The sequence below is a fragment of the Halichoeres trimaculatus genome, unplaced genomic scaffold (assembly GCF_033239565.1).
Source record: "Halichoeres trimaculatus isolate MK-OKI-2021-1 unplaced genomic scaffold, fHalTri1.1 fHalTri1_scaffold_3, whole genome shotgun sequence".
NCBI classification, from domain to species: domain Eukaryota; kingdom Metazoa; phylum Chordata; class Actinopteri; order Labriformes; family Labridae; genus Halichoeres; species Halichoeres trimaculatus.
In genome coordinates this window covers 28,465,011-28,490,718 of record NW_027437181.1, presented here as the reverse complement: position 1 = coordinate 28,490,718, position 25,708 = coordinate 28,465,011, and the positions used below count along the sequence as shown (strand labels likewise).

At 41.3% G+C, this 25,708-nt stretch overlaps 1 protein-coding gene across 2 annotated transcripts in view; it reads right to left on the bottom strand.

Moving 5' to 3' along the window:
* Positions 1-1,132: 1,132 nt before the first annotated feature.
* Positions 1,133-25,708, bottom strand: part of kiaa1549lb (KIAA1549-like b) — a 106,044-nt gene continuing 81,468 nt past the window's right edge. The window contains exons 14-23 of one of the 2 annotated variants that reach the window (XR_012598085.1): positions 22,404-22,534; positions 21,437-21,561; positions 17,899-18,128; positions 14,179-14,311; positions 9,446-9,820; positions 9,272-9,366; positions 8,820-8,968; positions 8,558-8,709; positions 5,223-5,698; positions 1,133-5,104 (exon numbers count right to left, since the gene is read on the bottom strand). Coding sequence is in view for 1 of the 2 variants with exons in the window: in XM_074666087.1 (XP_074522188.1) it covers positions 5,435-5,698; positions 8,558-8,709; positions 8,820-8,968; positions 9,272-9,366; positions 9,446-9,820; positions 14,179-14,311; positions 17,899-18,128; positions 21,437-21,561; positions 22,404-22,534 (1,654 nt within the window). In the remaining variant the exon portion in view is untranslated. Of the gene's footprint in view, positions 5,699-8,557; positions 8,710-8,819; positions 8,969-9,271; positions 9,367-9,445; positions 9,821-14,178; positions 14,312-17,898; positions 18,129-21,436; positions 21,562-22,403; positions 22,535-25,708 lie in introns of both variants that reach the window. The other variant, XM_074666087.1, reaches the window with a different exon arrangement.

Here is a 25,708-nt window from a genome sequence, read left to right as displayed (position 1 = left end):
CTCCCAGTATTCTACAGGCTTGTCAAGATGCTGTTTGGCCAACTTTAAACTAGCTTCAACATGCCTTTTCTTCAGGAATGGAGTCTTGCAGGCTGAGCGTCCATAGAGGCCATGGCGGTGGAGTGCATTGCTTATTGTTTTCTCTGTAACAATTGTACCTGCTGCCTCCAAGTCTTTCTGGAGCACTTTCAAGGTGGTCCTTAGCTCTTTGAGTACCCTTCTGACTAACTTTCTGACCCCCTGGTCAGAAATCTTGCAAGGAGCTCCTGTGCGTGGCCTGTTGATGGTAAGGTGGTGCTTCTTCCACTTGCGAATAATGGCCCCAACGGTGCTGGCTGGAATATTCAGGTGCTTTGATATAAGTCTGTAACCAGTTCCATTCTGATGCTGAGCAACAATCAGGTTGCGAATGTCTTCAGAGAGCTCTTTGCCTTTACCCATCATGAGGTGTGTCGTATTTAACTACTTGGTGAAAAAAACAAAGTCGACAGCCTTTCCATGGTGTGTTCAATACTTTTTTCTTGTGTTATCGTACTTAATTCCACAAAATCATTATCTATAGACCTGAAAGTTGTGATTTCTTTTCATGTGTGGATTATTTGAGTTAATACCAATGTCTGGTAGAAATTTCATTTGAATTGCAGCTTTGGAAATAAATGTAATGAGAAAAAAAAAAGTTGACGCATTCAATACTTATTTCCCCCACTGTTTTTACTACATCACACCAAGAGACCAAAAAACCCTCGTATACTGACTGAGTTATTCCCCTCTCGACACAGATTAAGTGATACAGCTCTAGCATCGTGTCTAAAATGAGTTCATGTAAGGACACACAAATGATAACCGCTTACTGCTCTCAGCCATTGCTCTGCAGTTACTAAAAAGGGTAATATTTGAACTTTAAGTGTATCACGCTGTGGTCAAAGGCATGCTGACATCTCTGTGCTGTGTAATTAAAAAAGAGCAATAACCTCTTCCACTCACTGTGTCAGAAATGATAATAAAGCACCAGGATAGATAATAAAAGTGGAGCATCAGTGCAGTGACTTAAACCAACTCCAGTAAAATCTCTGATCAGGAAAAAGAGCATGCAGATACTTAAAGACCAACTGAAGACACGGTTGATGATTGATTGTTCTAATAAAATCTTTTATTTGATATTAATCATGTAGGCTAATATTTCTTTCATTCTCCATCTGTCTCAAGGTCTGCCTGTCAGATCAGTCTCTGAGGAACATCAAATATAACAAGATCAAGCAGATGAAACGGAAATGAGAAAATCAGTCAGGAAGACAAAAATACGTTGATTGGTAGTAGATTTAGCTCACTCCATACCTCACCTACAGAATAAATACTTCTCAGCTTTCTAAACGTATGAACCACATAACACCCTTTTATTTAATATCACTTTGTTTTCCAGCATGTGAATGTGGAAAGGTGTTCACTTCAGGTATACACAAAAAAAACCATGGTTTCACTGTAGTTAGTACAGTTCTTAAGACAATACGTGCTTCTCCGCAGTTTGAGTAAAAGGAATATTGAGAAACAAGCGACAGAGTCCTTGTTGAGTTTTAGACATACAGTTTTCCTTATTCCTACTTACGCACAGACAAGTGTGAGTAGAAAAGAAAATTTGTTTGGAGGGAGGCTTCAAAAGTCAAAATGCAAAAAAGGCTTAATTCATCCAGGACTGCTGTGAAACAACTCTGTCCTCTGAGAAAGGCATTTGAACTCTTAGATAGGGTTTCTGTTTTACGTTACAGCGGGCAACTTTCTCATAACAGCATCAATATCAGAAACACATTCTGTTTCATTTCCATTGACTTAGTAGGCTGTAAAGTCAGCTGTAGCATCTGAATATTAAATGCAAACATATTCTAACACCTTTGCTACAAGTCGTCACAGATTCATCTCCCAACAGCCCCTCTTTGAGTTACTAAGCCAAAAAATTGCATTAGGAATTCATCATAACCTTCAGGTGACTATGCCACAGTGAGACATGAGTTTGACCTTTTGTCAGAGACATTTCCGCAGCAATTTAATATCTTTGTTTAGTTTGAGTTTAATATTTTGGATGTGTAACCTTATGTTTTGTCATAAGCATTGCCCTGGCATGGCTTGTGGGCTTTTGCGTTACTATTTTAGTTGTAACGGGGTCTGGCCAGGTGAGATGCGATACATTGCTCTTTAAACAGATCTGTTACAAACCGGGCGACACCAGAGCGCACAGATGCACCTCTGGTTTATTCATACTGAACACAGTTCTCCATAAACACTCCGTGATAAATGAAAAGTGCTGTACTGTACACTATATCTGAGTCTGTGCTCAGGCAGACACTCGCAACATTACAAACACATCAAGGTTTGTGCACTGATAGCTTCTTAAAACAGGAGTACTGATGCAGGACCTCTCATTAGGTCAATCTTTGACATGAACTTTCTATTTTATTCATGAAATGCACCGATTGAGACCTTTAAAAGGCCATGGAACAAAACAAAGACTTCCTAAAGAAAGTCAATAAACTATGGCACAGCTTCCAGCAGCGAAGGAAATTCAACAGTTTCATAAGGCGGTCATTTTCCTCAGAGTTTGGGTTGGTACACTCATCTGCTGTTGTGATGTTGTTCTGCTTTGTTTCAGGGCGCAAGTTTCATAAAATTTTAAAAAACAGCTTCTTTTTTTTAGATTCCCTATCTGTTATGTCAGGTTTCAACTGTTTCCTTACTGGCTTCACTGAAAGTGCTCCAACATCAAATAGGAAAGGCAAATATTTCTAGCTTAGATTAAAAACTTTTACTTCAGAGTATGGCCTTGTGTTGTTGGTTTTTGATGCCCACTGGCATGTTGGGTGCTAATTGAATACGGAGCACTGAAATCACCCTGATTTTTCAGTTTTCTAACATTTATACAGCCAGCAAACCTGAAGCATGATGGAACAAAATAGCACCAGCATCTAGAGTCCCCACACTCAGAGTGACATCAGAGGAAACAGAGGACGATGACAGAAGTGTGAAAACAGACCTGATCAAAATCTTTAGACCAGTTGAAAAATTGCAAAAATATGCATTTTGCACATTTGGACCTTAATGAGGTTTTAAGTAGAGCTACAATATGCAAAAGCAAGAAGGAGGAGTGTGACAAAAAAACATTTGGAAGTTGGGATTAAAAAAACAACAAAAAACTGAAATAGGTTGTATATCACCTGATCAAAAGTGTAAGACCACAGGCTATTAAAGCCAAAATCTGCTAAAATTTTTCATTTTCTGTCAGGCATTCACACGGTCATGCCCTCCTGATGGCTAAAGCTAAGAAGCTGTCTCTTCTTGAACGTGGTCGGATCGTTGAGCTGCATAAGCAAGGCCTCTCGCAGAGTGCCATTGCTGTTGAGGTTGGACGCAGTTAGACAATCAATCTAATTTTTTTGAAAGATCCTGAACATTATGGAACAAAAAGGTCAAGTGGTAGACCCAAAAAAACCACACGGTCCAATTGGCTGTCTGTCAAGACACAGAGCGGTCCTCGACCCAAATTAAGGCCCTTACTGGTGCGGACTGCAGCGCAATAACCATCAGACGGCATCTGCGGGAAACTGCCCGTTTAGACTTTGCCAGGGAGCATCAAACATGGGACATTGAAAGATGGAAAAAAGTTTTATTCTCCGATGAGAAAAAATGCAACCTTGACAGTCCAGATGGCTTCAACGTTACTGGCATGAATAGGAGATCCCACCTGGGATGTTTTCTAGTGGTGGGGGTCCATCATGAACTGGGGCTTTTTCATTCAGTGAACACTGGAGCTTCAGGTGGTGCAGGGTGGTCAAACGGCGGCTGGTTACGTGCAGTTGTTGCAGCGGGCGTCCTTCATGACTGAGGGCCCTGGTCTGTGTGGTAACAGCTGGTTTTTCAACAGGTCAACGCTGCAGGTCACAGTGCTGGCTTGATGAAGGACTTCTTCAGGGAGAATAACATCACTCTTTAAATCCAACAGAGAACATTTGGGGATGGATGGCGAGGGAAGTTTATAAAAATGGCCATCAGTTATGAAGCCATCTTCACCACTTGGAGCAATGTTCCCAAAGCTTCCTGGAAACACTCGCATCAAGCATGCCCAAAGGAATTTTTAAGGTGATTAACAAGAACGGTTGAGCTACTCATTCCTGAGAAAAATTTTGTTCTGGTCTAGAGAGTTTTTTGTAATATTTTGAGTGATTGTCCTAAAATTTTGATCAGCTGATAAACAGCCTATTTCAGTTTACTTGTTGTTTTCAATAAATTACTTTTTCAAAGTGTTTTTTGTCACACTCCCTTCTTGCTTTTGCATATTGTAGCTCTACTGAAAGCCTTGTTAAGATTCAAATGTGCAAAATACATATTCTAGCAATTTTCAACTGGTCTTAAGATTTTGATCAGATCGGTATTTTGCGAGTTTGGTGGCAAAGGTTTTGTGTTTCTTTGTGCATTGAACCATTGTGGCATCTTAATGCGACCTCATGTCTATCCAGCAGCAGCTGTGAGTTATCTGAAAAGCATTTTTCAGCTTGGTTTTTTTAAACTTTAACAAAAGAGAAACAGAGTTACGTCAAAGTTTCTGTGCTCACTCAGATATGGAAAGAATAAATGCTTCCCTCTGTTTCAAGATCGTTAAAAGCAAACATTTCCATCAATGTGATACATCACCGTAAATGCTGCTTAGTTAATTTTCAATTAGGTTAAATGAAAAACTGACATACATACATACAGTAATTTGTTCAGTCCATGTGTTAACTTAAAGGGAACAACACTTAAATTCTCTGATTATTAATAAAAATCAAAAACAGTAAGTGGTTGTTGTGGCGTCTGTATCAGATAAATACACTGTCTGCAAAAATAAATGTAGTAAAGTGATTTGGTATGCACGGTAGATGAACCAGTATAGACGCAGCCATTCTTTTAGAAGCAAATGGTTCATGAAAGGATTGAAGACACATGATGTCCTCGTACTGTACATGCTCATATACACTGTGGATTATACTTTACCATCTGACAGGAAATATTTGGTCCTCTCAGTACAGACGATAATGCTACTTTTTCTCTCCCCTCAGTTGATGCTGATTCACAAACATGTCTAATCGTGGAAAAAAAAATCAGATTTCCATAGTTAGTGAATCTTATTGACATATCTACAAAGAAGAGATGCATGTAGTTACTTGGGACATCATCGATAGAGGACAGATTTTTTTTACCTTCTAAAAAAAAAGATGTTTCTGTTCCTTGGATTAAGGAGCTTCAAATCACCAATGGCGTATGAAAAGAAAGAATCAGTGAGTTATCAGTGGGTAAAGAAGATCAGTCTGTTTTACAGTACAAACATCAAAAATCAGTCTGCAGGAGCATCACCGCTGTGTGTGTCGCTGTTGAAGACCATCTCCTGCACTCGACGGGGGCAGAGTTATATCTAGAACTCAAACAAGTCGTTCTGCTTCTTGGCCAGCTTGGCCACCTCCTGCCGGATAGCCTGCACCAGTGCAGAGGTGGAGAGGCTGCTCAGAGGCATGCTGTCCATGTCTTTCACCACCTGTGGCAGGCTTTGTTTGGATGCTGTGCTGGGGGCAGCAGGCGGTGGCTCCAGTGCCGGGTTGTACTCCAGGGGCAGCCTGGTGGGGCTTCCCTGTGGATACCGAGGATGAGGAAAAGCCTCTACATACCCAGGGAGGGGCAACTGAAAAACAGACCAGACAGGAAATCAGTCCTAAAGCAACTTTATGATCTTACTGCTGACAACAAAAAATATAGCTGCAAATAATATAAATGAAGGATATGGGTTAGATTTTGATGTTTTTGTGTGAACATTTTCTCTTGCAGTACTTCAGAAAACAATTTAAATGTATGACAGGGTGGAATGACGGGGAAAGTAAAGTGTGTGGAGAGCTACTGTACACTAAAATGATTTTCTGTTCAAACAGTGTTTGAACTCTTCAATGGACTACTTTTGAATGCTGCTACCAAAACATCTATACAGGTATCAGATTCATACGACAAAATGAGAAAAAGGAAAAGAGGTGTTCTTTTAGGAAATGTGCTCATCTACCCTGGTGTTTTGTTGTGTCCACTCAACGGCAGCCATTAATTCAGATCAGCAAATGGTTTCTAAATGACACTGGTTCTGCAAAAAGACACTGCGTGAAGACAACGGGTTGAAACAGGCAAACAGACAAGCAAAAAGAGAACATCCCATACAAACAAGGTGAGTCCTACGCAGGGGGAGGGGGAGGGAGGGAGGGAAGGGAGGGTCACATGGGTTACAACAGGTATGACAAGACAAATGGATCCCATCTCTCTGTTTTGATCAAATAAAAAGAGGAGAGTAGGTGAATGCTTAAAGAACAATGCTTGATGAGGCCTGTTTAAGGGTAAATAAGGACACTGGATGCTCTTCAGAGGGCAATGTTTTCAACATGAGTGCAGTTTCATGCACATACTACAGGAGTCTTCTTCATTTTGTCCTAATGCTGCGTTCCATTTACATCAGAACTAGGAAGTGGGGAGTGGGAGTGACGTCATCTCCGAGCTACAAGCGTTCCAGTTAGAAAGTCAGAAAAACTTGCCATAAGAGCAACAGTTCTATACGTCAACATGGAACAATACTATGTATACAGCTAATTAAGTGCATCAAACACTAATCAGAAATGCTAAAATAAACAGAATATACAGGGTGGGCCATAAAGATTTACCCACAGTATATCTCTATTTTGTTTACTTAGCTTTTGTCCTAGAAACTTAAACATTTTGATAGTTTCTCTTAAAAGGCATAGCTTTTGATGTACCTGAGTTCATTTGTTTACTCCTAATGATTGTCGAGTATGGCATCGAAGGGTAAGTGCGACCAGATTGTGACCTTGAAGGAAACTGGACTGACAACAATGCAAATCATAAAAAAAGTGAATGTTTGCCGTAAGACTGTGTACAATGTCATGAAACAATACAAGGAGACTGGCAAACCACCAGCAAGCCAATCCCTGGACGAAAACATTCAGTCCAGACTAAAAGGGTTGTTGAGATGGTGAGGAAGAGAATCCAAAGGAATCCTCACAGGAGCATGAGGGCAACAGCAAAGGAAGTGAACATCTCAAGAACTTCACTGAGAAGAATCATCAAACAGGATCTCGGACTGAAAGCACTAAAAATGCAACACAGACAACTGATTTCAGCCGCTTCTAAGAAAAAACGGCTTGACAGGGAAAATGATGCTGCAGGAGATCCAGAGTGCCACAGACAAAGTCCTGGTTTGGTCTGATGAGAAGATCTTCAACGTTCAGGCAGTGGTCAATTCCCAGAATGACAGGGTTTCTGCACATAGTGCACAGCATCTACCCCAAGGCTGCAGACCTTATTTTGGTGGTCAGAAGCCAGCTGGAGTCATGGTGTGGGCTGTTGTTGCACCTGATGGCATAAAGTCTCCTTTGGTCTTCATTCAGAAGGGTGTGGAAGTGAATAGCCAGGTGTACCTTCAAATGCTTGAAGGAAAAGTGTTTCCTTGGTGTACCAATGCGTTTGGAAACCAGTGTGTCTTCACACAAGATGGTGCACCAGCTCACACATCCAATGTCACCCAGGCCTGGTGCAAGCAGCACTTTCCTGGCTTATAGGACAAGAACACGTGGCCTCCGTCAAGTCTGGACATCAATCCAATGGACTTAGCGATCTGGTCCATCCTGGAGAGGGAGGTCTCAAGAGTATCTCACAGCAGTGTCACCGCTTTGAAGACAGCTCTGATGAAGTCATGGTCAAAACTTGATGCAAAGACAGTGTAGCGCTCATGCCAGGCAGTGCCAGGTCGTCTCTAGGCTATAATAAAGGCAAAGGGCGGCCATATTGAGATGTAAATCTTTTTGGTGTCAGAGAATAAACTATAGAAACTGTGTTCAATGCTTGTTATGTTTGTCTGCAAGCATTTTTGGATAGTGCGGAAAAAACGATGGGTAAATCTTTGTGGCCCACCCTGTACATCCAGGGAAACCATCTTCAATCGTTAACTTGGGGGTGGAGTGGCTATGTTGACTTCCCAGTTGGAAGATTCGACCTCAGGGGGCGTTCCAATTGAAACTTGTAAATCCTGACTTCCCAGTACAAATGGAACGTACCACTACTAAACAGTTATTAACTGGAGTGACCAATGTATGGTGAAATCTTCCAAAAACCCAGAGTTGAGATCTGGGGTATTTTAATCTCTCCCACAATACGAATTTTCTTTTATCAGTTCTGTGACTGAGATTTTTTGTCAAATTAAAAAGTTTGTAATCCAGCTGTCTCAGCTTCCTTTGATCACGTTTGTCTCTTCAAGAGCCTGAAATAATGAAAACAGAGGACCTCCTTCCTGACCTGTTTGTCTGGATACTTGCTTTATATGCAGGATGTGTCACTAAAGTTTCTCTGACCCATTTTACTTTAAACTTAAGAAACAACAACTAGCGGAGGACTGTAACAAATGCTTTAAATCTGAAAGGAGTTTGAGTCTAACATCCAGTCATCTTTTGAGTAGAGTGTGGTGTTTTTGAGCTAGAATTATGGGCCTCCTTACAGAGTCTGCCCACTGTGGTGGCACATCCTCAGGCTCTGGTGGATAGGACATCCAGGAGGGACTATGGTAAGAGGTGGGTGGGGTGGAGACAAAGTATTCTGAGTAGCCGGTCCTGCTGGCTGGGATGGCATAGACGGCTGTTATTGGGTTTCCTGCAGAGAGAAGAAAAGACGGGGACGTTAAGTAGGTACATCAAATAATTCAAATAATTCAAATAGTTTTTGTCCGTTAAATGTAAAGTCATGACCTCGTCACACAATACCTGAGTATTTGGACACAGGCTGCTCAGCAGTGATAGGTGGAAGTGCTGCTCTGGTCGTTGGCCCATATGGGTTGCTGTCATGTTGATTCTGCATCTCAGTCACAGACGTCTCTGAGCTCCTTCCCTTAGGCCCCAAGTCTGAGGTGGAACTGTTCGATGGAGATAAAAGAGGAGTAAACACCTACAGTAGCTGAAATACACAATCAACACCACTAGATGGCAGACACACTCCATGTGGGAGAATCAACACCTCATTAACATTCTTACCATCTCTCAATGCACTAGTTCAATATTCAAATTTATACAAGGCCTAAAATCACCCTGGCCATAGCACATTACCTAGTGAATATATAGTCCCTGAATATGAATGTGAATGTGAATAAATGTGGAAATATCTGATGGACTTTGGGATCCAGACAGTGCATTTATGTCTGTGCCTAATTCAGACTCACCGCCTTAAAGAGGTCCCAGGAGGAGGACCAGTGCGAGGTGGTAAAGGGGGAGGAGAACCCATGGCCATCTCAGGAAGCTGGGTGAAGTGAAAGGCCTTAAAAAGATAGAGACAGTCGTTACAGGTTACATAAACATCGCCTCTGTACTTCAGGTGGTGAATTCTGTCATCTTACCGGTTTAGGCAGACTGCACTGATACACATCCGAGCCATACGATGGTACCCACTGTAAGCCTCCTCGCCCACTGGTCATTGTACCAGGAGCGCTGGTCACTACATCTGCATAGGGGAGAGGAGGCGGTCCAGGGCTGTAGTGTTCAGGAGGCGGACGGTGGTGATGGGAGTGTCGCCCGGATGTGGACTGCCCCCCTGAGGCCAGGCTGAATGCCTCCTCCAGCAGCAGGTGCATCTGCTGTCGCACTTCATCAATGGACGGCTGTGAGCTCAGGGTGGACGTCTCCGAATGGCCTTTCAAGCCCCGGCCGTACATGTACCCCCGCTGCCCCATCAGACGGTCTACATTCGTCTCCTCGATTAGCTCTGGCTCAGTCTGAAACACAGACTGAACAATTACATGTCTGTAGAGTGATGCAAACACACATCTTTTAACTGATAACACTGATAAAAAAAGACGTAACATGCAATGGATCTGAGTAACAAGCACATATTTAATCACAACGCATATTAAACGACACTGTTCACTTTTCTTTTTTCTTTTCTGACTCTTTACTTGTGATCTGTCTTTACACACAGCCACCTGCAACAAATGAAGAAGTAGATCTGTATTTGTAATGGTTCACTCTGGCACTCAAGGGCTATTCAATTGTGTTCAGTAGACTGTTTTGTCAGGCAGTATGAAGCCACGCTAAGCTGATGTGCTTAGATTCTTGAAGTTCCAGTGTCGAAGAAAAACAGACTAGAGGCAATGTAATTATGTGGCAATGTAAACTGTGAGTGAACTGAATACTGTCAGTGTGCTTTTGAGTTGGAGTGTTTGCAGCAAATTATTTATGCTTAAGTGAGTAAGAATGTTTACGACTTTTGAAATCAACAGACTGAGATGTCCTACGCTGGGCTTTTGCACTTGTGTTTCTGTATTTCCACTAATGGAGTTAAAAATTCATTGTACTGCTGCCTGGACGTACTTTCTGAGTCCAAGTTTGCAAACACATCAAATCCGTTCTGTACATGCGGAGAGAAAAGGTCTGAAACTGGGACTGAGACTGAGACTGAGGAAGACGGGGTGGATAAATGTTTGACCGTCTAATTTAGTGAAGAAAAGCTCGTTGATCCCTCATTGTTTAATTTAAACAAAGTCATTATGTTAAACTAGGGCGCAAATTTGAGTGAAGTGCCCAAATTTCGCTGTAGTTGTGCCGAGGGCTTTTGTGACTGAATCTGTGTGCACCCCAGGAGGCACGCTCTGATTTACACCTGATTTAGAATATTTTAAAACGATGCCTCTCCTTATTGAGTGAGCAGGATATCAACAGAGACACCCTGAGGAAGACGAACAGTTACAAGTTCAGTAATGTCTCCTGTCATTCTCTCTGTGGGCTGTTGACAAGATGCCGGCTGAGCTTGAAGAGGCTGTTTAATGTTTCTCTGAATTTTGGAGACGTGTCAGCAGGAAGGCTTTGAACCAGCTGTGTTACTGCTTGGTCACAGTCGGTTCAGCAGCAGAGTGAGCAGCTAGGGAGAGCAAAGCTGCACATTACTATACTTTGAACAATCCTCCAGGAGAGGGATATTTGTGGTGCAAATAACATCTTTTTTAATCTACACAATGTGTAGTGTCCTCAATCATCCCGCCTCTCCTGTAAAACCAGTCCTACAGCATCCCAATAAATTTCCTGCCCCCTCACTGCCTCTTTTCTATCTTCTTCCTCACATTTCCAACAAGTCCCTTCATCTTTTCATACCCTCTGCTCCCTCCCTAAGCCTCTGTTTCCATCTACCCAGTCCTTATACTCAGTGATAAATGAATACAACTTGAGGCTGCCCTACTTCCTGTGCGAATTGAAGGTAGCCACAGGAGACCCTGTGCAGTGCACCTCATAAATCAGTCCCCCTGCAACATGGACCTGCGTCTGCAGCAATGGGGCCTGCAGCTACACTAGTCCCATTCTAATCAACATGGCAGGGACTGAAGAAAAAGGATTGTGTAGCTCGTAAAGGTTGCTACTTTTCTTTCTTCCAACAGAAATGAGCAGTTGTCTGCACTCACCAACAAATTGGGAACTTCTGGTGTCAAGAACAAAGTGTATAGATGTGTAAAAACTGTCTTTCCCAGAGTGTCGACTTGAGGCGGGCTTCAAAAGCCAAGGAGACCCATAGACTGTACAGAACAGGGGCGTGCAATCTGTAATGTCACCCTTCGGTATCTATCTATCTATCTATCTATCTATCTATCTATCTATCTATCTATCTATCTATCTATCTATCTATCTATCTATCTATCAATGAGCACATGAACTACTGAGAGGAGCACATGTAGAGAAAAGAAACTGAAACTTAAGTATCAATCTCATCACCCAAGTATTGATTAATTCTGATCCCAATGTTTGCAACAATATACAATATCAGTTTTATGAGTGGATCAAAGACCTGCACACCAAAAGGCAAAGTGCCACTTGCGGCTCGCGAGGCACGGGTTGGCCACCCCTGTTCTAAGCCTATAGCCTCACCATACTGAAAAATGCTGGCTCAGTCTAACATTCACTCAACAGGACCTACTAGGCCTGGGCGATAAATCAATTAATTTGATTAACTCAAGTTGTTCTTTGAGGACAATTAAAAAAAAGGAGAAAATCAAATATTCTCCCCTACTTTTGTGCACCTTTTGTACCACATTAAGCGCTGACTCTGGGTGTGCACAGCGTGATTTAACAGTTCACTAACGAAACAACAGAAACTAGACTGTCATAAAAATGTTCTTGTGTGTCGCCCAGCACCTTGACGGACACATGTCCCTTATGGTCCATATCAACAGCCCAAAGAGTTAAATATAAACTAGACCTCCAATCAGTAAACGTTCAAACCCCTTTCCTTTAATACTCTGTTTTCTATCTGTCACCTTTCAGGAGTTTGAATAAGATCTTTGACTGAAACATTTGCGAAGCCGGGACCCTTTCAGGTTCACCTGCAGATTATTAATAATGTGATTGACACGCATAAAACCCACGAGATATATACATTAGTTTTCTCAGAGCCGCGCGCTGCTCGGACAAACATGATTGAGAAGTTGTTTGACTTTTACCTGCGGAAAGCTGAGTCCTGTCTTTCTCTGTAACTTCCTCTGTTCCACCAACTAAATTCTCCATTCATCATAAATCCATCCTCTGACGAACAGAGCAACATAACAACCCTGCATCGAGGTACACTCTGACAAGCAGGGGCGGACCAGACTTTTTAGACTGGGGTGCCCCGACCAGGGCACTGACTTATGCAGGGAGGCATGAATTTTTTGAGCCCACACTAGAATAAATTTAATTTATTCTGCTTATTTGTTTGTATTAAAATTACATGAATAACAGGCTACAGCTCTAACAAACAAAAAAATTAGACCAAAACAAAGCGTAAAAAAAAAGTAAAATGAAACTGAATGGTGCTGTAGTGCACTAAAACAGTACTGTAAAAGCCTTTTAGCTGTATTTTCAAATTCAAAATGTGTACAATGGTGCAGCTTTTGATGTGAATGTAAACAGGTCTGCCTCTTTTGAAACTACAAAGTGAAGCTGTTGAAACAGGGGAACAGCTGAAACTTCAATCTCAGGAGTGAAATAGAGGTTACTTTTGTAAGTTTTTGATAAAGTTCAAACAAAACTGGTTTTGAGTTCTCTCTGCCACTTGTACTTATTGTTTTCTCTAAAAGGTTGGGATTGCCAAAAAAATCATAAATCAAATTGTTTCGTGTGAAAACACAGGGAATTTATTTTTCGGCCATATCGCCCAGCCCTAGGACCCACTTTGAAGTATAATAACTTCAAGGTAACACTTTGTTGTGCCTTGAGCTAATATGAGTAAAACACCTTCTATGAAATGCTCTAACCTCTATATTACAACTGATGGTAGCAAATGCACAGGTTCATTCAGTGGTTATTTTTATTCCACCCATGTGTCCCAGTGAGCCAGCTTAGCAGTAATAGAGCTGGTTCTGCCTGCGTTTTTCCAGCTCTGAGTGGTCAAAGAGGCTGGCAGGTCAACAGCAGTTCAGTGAAATATTTCTACCAGCGCTCATATATTTTACAGAAGAACAGCTCTGAATGAAAAACACCTTTTAGGAATGGTCAGCACCATTACTCAGGGGAGCTCACTGGCTAGTATCCCGACTTCACGACAGAAAGAGTTGTACACAGAGCCGTAATGGAACAATAAAAAGGCCCGGGCATAAACCAGTCATCCTGAGACGCACCACATATCAAGACGACAGGGGCTTATAGATCTTTAATTCTTAATTATGAATGAACCACTTTTCTTCTTTGAGCTTTCTGTGGCACACTTCAAACTGCACCTGGGTAGAGGAGGGTGTCTGATTTTTAGCTCAGTGAGTGAGCTCTTAAATAGGGCAATAAAGAACAGATTTAGCACAGACTCAGCTCAGATTGATAATTATCTTCTCTATTTTTAAGTTCCACTGTACCAGCGTGGAAAGAGTGGCATTAACTACTTTGCTGTTTCCTTTCATATGAACTCTCCTAACACCACATAAGCACTGTGTTCATAGTTAATCTGAAACACATCTTACACACATTTTAATAATCACACACATTTGATGAAGTAACAAATATAGTTAGGAAACCGCTCAGTGTTTTTTCTGTAGAGGTGTGACTTTTTCTTGTTGGTAAATATTATGTGAATGGCATCTGTTCAGCAGTTAGGGTCAGTTTGTGATGACATGTGACTCACATCGTATCCGCTGTTGCGAATGCCTCTTCTGGGTCTCTCCCTCATAACAAGCAGATCCATCTCTGTTCCTCCAGGACTGGGACTGCTGAGACTCTGTCTGCTGCGGTAGGCCGTCTGCCCTATCTGGGAGTGTCTGACAATCAGAATAAAGAGTGGCTTCAGTGAAAATCAAAACTGGGTTGAAGTAATAATAAAATGAACTCCTTTCAGTTTAGGCTTCTGGCTTGCAGTCATGCTTGCAGAGTGCCTGCGGGGTAAGGTTGGTGGAGACCACAGGGGAGGAAATTGATTTAATTCTTCTTCAGAATCAGTATTACAGCTCAATACTGACCAAATAGATACTGGATGCTCAGACCTGTCATTAGGACACCAAGTAAAAGAGCTGAATCGTCAGATGACATAATTTTTTTCCAGGCGTGATGCTATCATCTCAACCATGTAATGATAATAAGGCCCTTAGAGTGAAACAGCAATGTAGAAGAAAAACCTCCACAGCAGCATGTGCTTGGTGTATCTGTTCAACCTTACAGTGATGCCACCCTGCGAAATGACGCTCTAATCTAGATCCCACTCAGCATGGTGGGATATAAAAATAGCAAGTCCATTCAAGCCTTCACAGAGTCAACACACCAGCCAAAATTCGAATGTCGCTTTCCGCTCTAAATGCATCCAGTCTGATGTTTATCTCATGTGGAAAAGGCTGTTTCCCCCCTTGACTTCCCCATATGACCTGTATTTGTCATAGTCTAAGAATTAAAACAAGTTCACAAAAAACACAATGATCCGTCAAAACCTGTTTACACAGGACAGTGAGAACATCACATTAGAAAGTTTAACTTTATGGATTGTTTCTTAAAGATGTTGGATAAGTTGGAGATGCATTCCTTATCAGGATTGAATGGCTGCTTTGGTAGCAGCTTGTCATTAATTGGTAAAGTAATCAAAAAGTAGTTTCTGCTTTATCATTGATTTTACTCTAAATGGGACCATAAATTACGATAAAGCATTGGTATTATTAATCCACACCTTGAACTCAGCAAGACATACTCATTGAGGTGTTTATCCACTGAGACGAGTGTAATTGCCTCAGAGCCCAGAGTGTAAAGTCAATGCAGCTCTTATTTCTTCTTTAAGCAACACAGGTGACCCTGGCTGCTCCAACATGCCACAAACAGAGGTTGAAAGGGGTGACTGCAAGAATGAAGCAACCATGGCAGAGCAATGACTTGACGTCACTGCATGTGAGTAACAACAGACTATATGTGAATTTACTTTCAGAGGTCGTCAGAATGTAGAAATCTATGGTGTTCTTTTTGCACAGCATACATATAAAACTTATCACTGTCCAACCATAAAGGTCAGCATGACTTATTATACGGAGCTCCTATAAATGTCTAAAACTTACTTGCTCAGATGAAATTATGATTAAAGATCGGAGCTCAGCTGCACCAGAGATTCAAAGAGATGAATCAGCCAACCACAAACACATGTGAAGGCTTGCTCACAGCATTTTCCTGACCATAACTGCAATCTGAGCAGGGAATATGAAAGATAATCATGAAACCTGCAAAAATAGTTTTCAGACTTGAGTCTTTCTTGATCAATGACTAAATTTAAATATGTGGCATAACCCAGGGTCAGATGTATGTTGCAGGGTCTTAAATCCTGAGTTTGGTGATTAAGTGTTTTTCAGATATTGTTTTTCAACTGATAAATCAATCAGCCAATCAACCAGCCAGAGTCCTGTGATTAAACTTCTTTTCATAACCATGAAAAATGCCCCCTACAATCCAGAGTAACAAAACAACAATACGTATCGTCAAACTATTTTTATCCATAAAAATAAAACATTGTTCAATGAAAATTATAATAAAGTGTAGGGATGGGTACCGAGTTAGTTACTTATATAGCTACCGAATTCTGTCAGAAGTATCAGGTACCGATTCACATAAAATCAAAGGGACCATGTTCAGGTACCTAAATGCATCCTTGTGACTGAGGGAGTGGAAGAGTTGGTGATTTTCCATGCTGGACTTGAACACAGCATTGGAAGGTTATATATTGAAGAATAAACATGTTAAATTGAAAAGAATTTACATTTTATTATTAAAGAAATTAATATTTTTACCACATCAACACACAAAAGTACCAAAAATTGGTACCATTGAGTACCGATACCAATCGCCAGGTACCAGGAATCAGTACCATATCGTTTCAAATGCGAAAGGTACCCATCCCTAAAAAGTGTACTAAGTGTAAGCATGAGGGACACTGAAGAAAACATGAAACCTACCAGCTCAAAGCCAGGAGAAAACCTCCACGATAAGTAAGGCTGCTCAACTCCATAAGCTGAAATATTTCAACTCATCATATTCCAGCAGAGCAGCCTGCTCTGTGCAGGTGATACGCTAGGTAACACAGGTAACACCACACACCTTATCGAATCAAATATCATCTATTAGATCACACAGACAAGTGTCAGTGCATTTGCAGAAAGCACCAGGTAAGCCAATGTAGCCTTTCAGTTCCAGCCTTTGCAGCCTTTCTCTCACATCAGAGTTTTAAAGCAGAATGCTCGACGACAATAAAAACAAAAATCAAAACAAAAATCAATGACAAATGCAGCATGGCTAGTGTCACAGGGATTTTTTTTAGTGTCTCTCACCAGTTGCTGGTCTAACACAGTAAAAGAGTGAGTATTGTGCTTTTTTATTAGGCTTTAAGCTGTCTCTCTGGTGCCCCTGTAGTAGCTTTATGTGATTTAAACCACAAAAGATCCCTATTTTTTTTTCCCCACCGGACTCTTAGAGGCTCTTATTTCAGACTCTGATACACTTCATTTTAGCTACTGTCTGATTTGCAAGCCCTCTTGAGGCCTGTCAAGCAGCTATGGAGAGCTTTGGGCAGACCTTTGTGTTTGAGGCCCGCCCCTCCATAGTGTCATGAAGCAGTCTCACCACATCTACTGCAGTACAACCTAACACTTTTCACTCATTTACACAGTTAACACAATTTAATATATTTTTATTATCTTTAAACCAAATTGTGGAGTTTGTCTCAACCCATTAAAGTCGACAGACTGAAACGTCACAAAAATAAATCTCATCTTACACAAAAGGCCCAAGTCTTATTAACACCATGGAAAATGAGAGATTGAAGAGGCTTATGAGAGTACTTGACCCCACAACAAAAGTACGATTTTGAATCATTGCCCAGCACCACTGATACTCATCTGAAAAAATGCAGATTTGGGGCACTTAGACTTTGGGTTCAGTTAGCTTTTTCTTTGGATATTCCATGCATTTAAAGTGATACTCCGGGATGGAACAAGTTGGGTCCTATCACAAGGTTTAGGGCAGAAATTACCCCTACAGCAGTGTTTTTGTGCAGCAGAAACCCAGGGCGCTCGCACCAAACACCCCCTCCCTGCTCCTCTGCCGGTTTCCTCTGCACTCAGACGGGGCCATATTTTACTTGACCAAAAACACGAATAAACGGACTCCCACCGAAAAAATCTGATATCAGTCTGCATTCACGCTTTATTTAGAGAATTTTCAGCGCGTTAGTTTCACACAAAAACACCGCTAAGTAAGGCTCTAGTTCTCATCGCCCCCAGTATGACCAGTATGAAACAGAATGTCATCTCTAGTAATCTCCTCACATGTTAGCATAAATTAAATCTTAAACCCAGGATACACTTGCTTCCCCCTGTCCCCTCACCTCCTGTGAGACTTGACAAAAGTGGAACCCCGCTCATCATCAGGCTCCAGCGGTCTGCCATGCTCACCGGCTGCCCTCTCAAAGCCGTGCTGCTGTCTTTGTGACAGGGCTCTGCCGCTGCTGCTGCCGTCGGTGGACGGGAAATCATAATAGCCTTTCCTCTTAGCCTTTAGCCTCAGCTTGTTTCTGTAGTGCTCGATGTCTGATTTCTGCTTTAGAGCCAAGTTCACCTGCAGACAGGAGAGGCGCAGGAAGCAAAGAAACATGGAGATCAGTATGAAAACAGACGAAGGTTGTTTCTGCTGTATGACGGCATGAGTCGGCTTCTTCAGCTCATGAGTGGGTGAAAGATCAGAGGGTTCATGGGAATAAGAAGATCTAAAACTGACACGGCTTTGTAATAAACATCAGAAAGACTCTGGACTGAGTCATTCATTCTTTTATGTTCAGTTTAAAACTTGAAAACCACACAGGAAATTCAAGACACTGGAAGATGAGGTTGAAAATCCCACAAATTTGTTGCATGATGTTATCAAAAACTGATCTAAATTTTAACTTACTGTAGGACTGCATCATGTAATTAAAAATTAGATGAGCTGACAAGTCAAAAAAGGTCATATTTTAAAACTATAAAACAACTTTAAGAAAAAGAAATAGATGAAAATAATTATTCTAGCTCCACTTTTTAACATCATTGAATTGATTGTATTGTAATGTGGTCATCAGATGGTAAAAAGTTCATCATGTTAAATCACATGAAACCACAAATCATATAAAAAATTCAAAAGGACTGTGAATTTCCTCCTCTGAAAAAAAGTGATTTTACTCCACCTAATTGGCTTCAGAGTGGAACATCTTTTAAAGTATTTCTCAAAAACATTAAATATTCAGGTCAAGATGGGCAGCAGGGAAAAATGTCTGGTTATTATTTATTAAGGGCTCAGCTCATCAGGACAGAAGCAGGGGTTTGGTTTAATTACATTTGACTGACAGCACTGGCAGATAACACCAAACTTGATTTTATTTTTTCAGCACTTTTTGTGGAAAGCTCTGAGAGGTGAACAGAAACATGCAACTAGATTCCCACCGTGTGACAAAGCGGTAAGAAGAGTATCAGTGTATATCAGTGTATCATTCTTTCATTCCAAATCCATTTTCGAATCCATAATCAGAAAAGGGATAAAGACTTATTTTATCTCTAGTTTTAAAATCAGATATCGGAAAACAAAAAAACTGCCCACTTTTCCCTGTTTTGATTTTGTTTTGAAATTAAAAATTGAGTATGAGAGAATAGAATTATTATGGGATATTTATTATATTCGTTTTTGGTTTGTATCATTTTCGATGTGTTGTGACCCGGGAGTGGGTGACTTTTTTTTAGGGAGGTCAGTCTTTACCTGCGCAGATCTTGAAACCTGTTCACAGAGATAGAGAAGGTGATATACAGTGAGTGACATATAAATAGACCACTATAGCCACACTAGAACAATACGCCTATTTTATTAAGCAGTTGTTCGAAGCTGGTAAGACCCACACAAACATTTCGAAGATGTTGCAGGACATGGGTGTCTGGAGATGCTCTGCAATGAGTGTCAGACGTTTCTGCATCCAACACAACCTCAGGTGGACATGTCATATTACTGATGCCTCCTAAGTGTGACACGCTGCCCCTCTTTAAAAAGCACATACACGTCCACCATCCTTGACAAAATGTTATCTAATAATAACGGTAAGACGTTAGCTATTGTGCTGCTCCATTCACCCATCAATGGAATCACCTGACCTTCCTGAGAAAAAAAACAAAAACAAAAAAAAACTGTATATCGCCTTCTCTATCTCTGTAATCAGATTTCAAGATCCGCGCGGTTAAAGACTGGCCACCCTGAAAAAAAAGTCAACTCCCGGGTCACAACACATCGAAAATGATACAAACCAAAAACGAATAGAACAAAAATCCCACAGTAATTTCATTCTCTCATATTCTAATTTTAATTTCAAAACGAAATCAGTACAGTGAAAAATAGGCCGTTATTTGTTTTCCGCTTTTTGATTTGAAAATGAGAAATGAAAAAACAGTCGTAATCCATTTTCTGATTTAGGATTCTCAAACGGATATGAAATGAATGAATGATACACTGATAGAAGAGCAAAACAACAGAAATAAAAAAACATTTTCACATTACTGTGAAAGCTCTTGACTCTGATTGGACAGTCCACTGCCAGAGTTGATTGCAACAGTCTGTTATTTCCTGATAGCAGACCATAATCATGAAGAACAGACTGCCAAGCTGTAAATCCCAAACCATCACTAAAACTGAATATTTGGGTTGAGTTTCAACAGGCTGCCTTTAGCCTCTTATGAAAATTCCTTACTTTAAATGCCAACTTTGGGCTTCTTTTTGAGTCCTCAAAGAATTCAGGTGAGCTGATTTGAAGTTTGCCATTTTGTTGTTTTACCCACCAAAATGACATAAATAAAACAAGAACAAAAAATGTTTAAGATTCGTTTGACTTAAAACTAAAAATAGACGTGATTGGTGGAGCTATCTGTCCTCTGGCCACCATCACTGGCCTTGTTTGACCTAAAAGTCTGGCTCTACCACTGTTACTAAGCAACTCTTATCCCAGAGTCACAGAGTTCAACAAACTGTTTTATCAATGAGCAGAAAGAAGCACAGCCAGTTGTTTCATGGCTGGAGACTTAAGAAAAGAGAGGAAAAAGGGAGAATAATGTCAGGAGGACTTTTAACAAAACAAAAAGTAGAGGCTATGACAGAGATATCTACAGAATGAAAGATGAAGCGAAGACAAACACTGGACTCACAGGTGAGAAAAACTCATCTTAATATGCGCAGGTCTGTTCACCGTCTTTTACTCCATCTGTGTTAAGGTATGTGAATAACAACAGCTAAGGCCACAGAGTTAGCCTTTACTGTGGACACAGCACTGTAACTGTATGTACTTTTTCCAAATGAAGAAATCCCAAATCAACATTCACTCTGTAACTATTGATTTATCGATCCACGTTTTTTAAAAAAAGGGATAAACTACTTCTCTGGGGTTTGCTTTACTTTGGTTCAGCTTCTCCCATTGTGAAGTCACTGATAGCTTGTGGAGCATATTTTCAAAGTACTAATGCTGGGAAATAGTCGGCAGTTTCCTGTTGCTGGCAGTATTTGCTGGAAAAAAGTTTTTTTAGGCCTTTTCTTCTGCATTCGAAATCTTCAAACTTCATACTGTAGAAGTCATACACACGGGTATACACAGTAAAATGTGCAGTAAAAGGCTCTGAGTATCTGTGCCAACCAAGAAAATATATACACATTTATTCAAAACCACCTTAAAGTGGATTAAATACAAATATTCTAAAGAGCATAATAGCGTGTAAAAAAAAAACAAAGTAGAAAAAATAAGACAAAGTCTATAATTCTTTTGTTTAAGAGGTATGCGTTGTTTAACACTTTACATATACTGTTAACACTTGTCAGTTCTCTCTTCTCTGTGTGTTTTGCTAAATAAATGCGTGCAGGTGCGTCACCTCTCCGTTGACGATGGCCGACTCGTGGCTGCGGTCAGACGATGCAGCGTGTGAGTAGTTGGGCTGAGCGGCTGTGGGCTTTATGGAAATGAGCTGCAGGGAGCCAGAGGAGGTGTCATATGGATCTGAAGAACAGAGGAGAGGGTTCAGTCAGAGCGAGACTACAAACACCTCTGATCATTACACTGTCAGTCACTCTCTGTCTCATCACCTCGTCTCTGTGGCTGCGGGATGATGTCAAACATCAGTCGCTTGTGTCAGCAAATGAAGTGGTGGACGGAGACAATAGATCATAAAGATAGCGTTGGCTTCAAAGCTCGTGCCTATGCATCTCTGTGATGGATGAAAGAAACTGACTTTGCACTTTCATTCCTTATCAGACATCAGACAAACTTGATTCAGTTCTAGTTTCCCTTAACTCAGCTGATGAATTATTCAAATCCAGCCATTAAGAAAATCATAATCTAGAGGGCCCGATGCAATTTGCAAGCGGAGAATCTGAATTAGATTAATTTAACTCTCAGCCGCAACATGTGGAACATTTAGCTTCAGAGAACAAGAATAGAACAGGGAATAGTTCAACGTCTAAACGGCTTTTACTTCAACCGTCCTCAATGTGTGACTTTGTGTGTTCATTTTTTATGTTAGTGAATATGAGCGTGTACCTGCTCCTGCCAGTGTGTCACAGCATCCTCCGCTCTGACACCCTGTATCATGTCAGCACAGTGCACACCTCATGCATATTCAGCCGGTCAATCTGTGCTTTCTGCTGAGTGGCTACCTTCCTGACTGTAAAAAGAGCTGCAGAGGCAGAGCATATCTGTCTTTATACCTGTGTGCACCAGGAGTGTTTCCAACAGGAGAGCAGCAGGGGACAGAGCTTTGCCGTTTGTGACATGCGTGACCTTGTCTGCATGGAAGCTGCAGAATAAACGATTTGTAATCTGCATCAGAGTGTGACTCTCACCGTCCCTCTTGCACGTCTCCTCCTTTGTCAGTTTCTGCTGCGCTGTGACTTTCAGCACCGTCAAGGCCCTACTGGAATTCAGCTTCTCTGATTCGTTGCTGATGACGGAACCGTCCTCGCTCGGCAATTTGCTGCAAGTAACCATAGCAACAAGAAAGGCGGTGAGCTCTCCGGAAGCTGGGCTCGCAGCCACGTTATGTCATCGCTCCCTTCAACAACCCCACCTTATTCTTACCCTTCCCTGTTGAGTAAACATTATGTATCATTGTTGTACTTTAGTTTAGAGCACATTCCTAATGTTAAAACCATCACTGCACACTGCTGTTTCTGAAGAACATTAGAAAAATTACACTAATTAGTCCTTTGAGGCTCAACACTTGGTGAAAACAAAAAAGAAAACAATGGCTCATCATGCATGAAATAAAAGTTTAACCTTAAGATGTTTGAAATCTTCTCTATCTGTGTTTAAATTAAGCATAACTGATAAAAATGTGGATAAATGAACAATTCACTGTGTTTATCATGTGCCCCTATTCATTTTGTATTGTGTAATTGTCCCATACTTATAAATAAACGTCATGTACATGTAAAGTTCAAATCCAGAGTCCAGACTGCAGCACAGCACCGCCCGCTCCATTAATTGGACAAACAATTGTTTTATCCAACTCTTGTCTCACCAGCTTCTTACGCCATTCTGTGGTTTGAATTAGAGCTGATCAAGCAGCGGCACAGAGGACCACGAGGCTGACAGTAACATCAAAGCTCTGTGGTCTACCCCCTAATTGTCTGGTAAAAATGATAACAGCAGAGAGAGACGGAGGAACAGCGGTCGCCCTCCCTGCTCTCATCCAGGCAGTGCTGCAGAGAGCGCGCTCTGAGCACCAGTCGCAGGCTCAACAAAGACGTGTTATGTGTAATAATTAAATGAGGTGTAAAGAATACATTTATATTAGCTCCTTCAAAGAGCTGTTTATTTATTCCTGCAAAGGAAACCGCTGTGTGACCTTGGTACAAATGAGGGGATGACTTATAAGAGGAAGAAGCCAATTAGAGGTAATTGTCTGCAGCATGCCTGCACGCATGTTTGTAGATTTGTTTGTATCCAACATGCGTGCAAGCATCATTGCCTCGAAATATTAACTTGTGAGGATGTAACCAAACAGCATCAGCCAACACGTTTGTCTTTGTCTGGCAGCATTCAACAAGCATTTTGGGAAATAACAAAAAATGGCCAGTCAGAGAGCTTAAACCCTGTTCCACTTGCAGACTATCTGCTCCTCTGGTGGCTGTAGCATAACTTTCAGTGCAGGAAGCAACTAAAAACACTACATGTGAATGTCCCTGTATAAATCCAGATCTACTCTTAAGGCTGGTACACATTATAGGATTCTCCAAAATTTCACACATTTAGAGAGCACACACTTGATGATGACGAAAGACAGATCGCACAAGATATCTCTCTTCTGGTCTTACAGTGTGTGGTCTGCACTCTGAGGACACCACACTAACAGATTCTTCAGCAGAGCTTCAGCTTCAATATTCAAAATCTTGTGTAGTTAATCGTGACTTCACGTAAACAAACCGAGAGACAACCTCCAGTCTAAGAATATGAGACAACGCAGAAGTGCTAAAATCTGCTGTTTCTCGGGTGTTCGCTTGAGGCTGGCCCTGGAAGTACCAGAGGTTACGTATACACCAAGCCAAAAAAAGCTGTTTTCAAAGCAGAAATTAACCTATTTGCAGCCTGGTTCAAAAAACGTCTCCTGTCTGAGTCGCTAACTTTACTATCAGCACCCACTGTACGGGGGGTTAATTTTTTTGTGACTCGGCCGTTCAGAGGATATTTAGACCCCAAGCTTGCCCAATCAGAGGCACAGCTCAGAGTCACGTGACCAACAGGCGCACTATCGCTATACACGAAGCCCCTGCCACTTCCAATATGGCCGATATAGCCGACGTGCTTCATTTTTCATTTCGTAAACAGACCGGTTACGTCGGGGAGACTACGTCCATGTTTTATACAGTCCACGAAACAAACATGACGGACAAATGGGAAAAAACAAGGCTGTTTTCGAACCCAAGAATTAAAAAAAAAAAACAAAAAAAAAAAACACACACACACACACACAAACACACACTCGAAAGAAAAGGGATTATGGAAAAGGTTGTGGAGACGGCGAGGATATGGGCTGTAGGAATAACAATGCGAGTTGTTGGTAAGTAAAGTTGTTTTAAGTATTACAGATAGATTTCTTAATTTCTCTTCGGTCAGTCAGCTGAGTCAGCTTGCGTCTTGATTGGCTTTGCTCTGGTACACGTGACATTACACGCTGTACCTGCTCGGCTCCTCTCGGAGAGCCCCACACACTACAGGATTTTTAGTCAAATACTTAACATGTTCACCATCTACGATCATTGAATCAAAGGCCTTTCGAGCGTCTTGAACCAGAAGGAATCACTCTTAACACACCCCACACCACAGGAAAATCACACATGATGTCATCAGACAAACGGACCTTTGCTGGCTTTGAGCATAAGAGGGAGATCAGGACAAAAATCAGCCTGATTATCCTGTAGTGTGTACCTGTCTTTAGGCTGGATGAGAGTGAAAAACATGCTAATTTGTCAAGAAATGAAAATCGTCTTCCATCTAACACCCAACTAATACCAAAGGCTGACTCTAAAAAGTCAAACATCCTCTCTGCTCATATTTCATGTCACTTTTTAGCAGGGACAGAACTTTTCAAAGGCTTGTTTCATTTTAACATAGGTCACTGATAGAGAAGTGTAAAACTTTTGCTGTCTCAGGGGTCACCACAGTCATAGCCGCAGGAAAGTCAGTCTATAGATTTTCTTCTTTGATCACATAAATTTTTATGTGATCTCATTATCCTGCACAGCTCTGAAATACTGTGCCCTTTTGCTTCCTCATTTATATAATTTCAGAAGATTTAGCGTGGCAATTAATTTTCCTGCAGGGCGGTGGTGGCTGTCAGAGGAGGGAAATGGTCAATTTCACCTGGCCATACAGAGATCTTTGTTAATGACTGTCTGTATTATTCAGCATCTGGTAGGGAGAAAATGGGGCTGGAAGGATCTGTATGTTTTATTATCCTGTCTTTCTCTGTGTGAGCCATGAGCTTTATGACACAGCAGGGGTGTAAAAAGCACTACACTCTTATCGTCTTTCAGCCTTAGCTGTGAGGAAGATTTTAATATATTTTTGAGGACGTTGAGATAAATCAGCTGATTATCCTCTGGTTGATAAAGAGGCGTGTTTTTTATGCAAACTGAGAAAAACACAG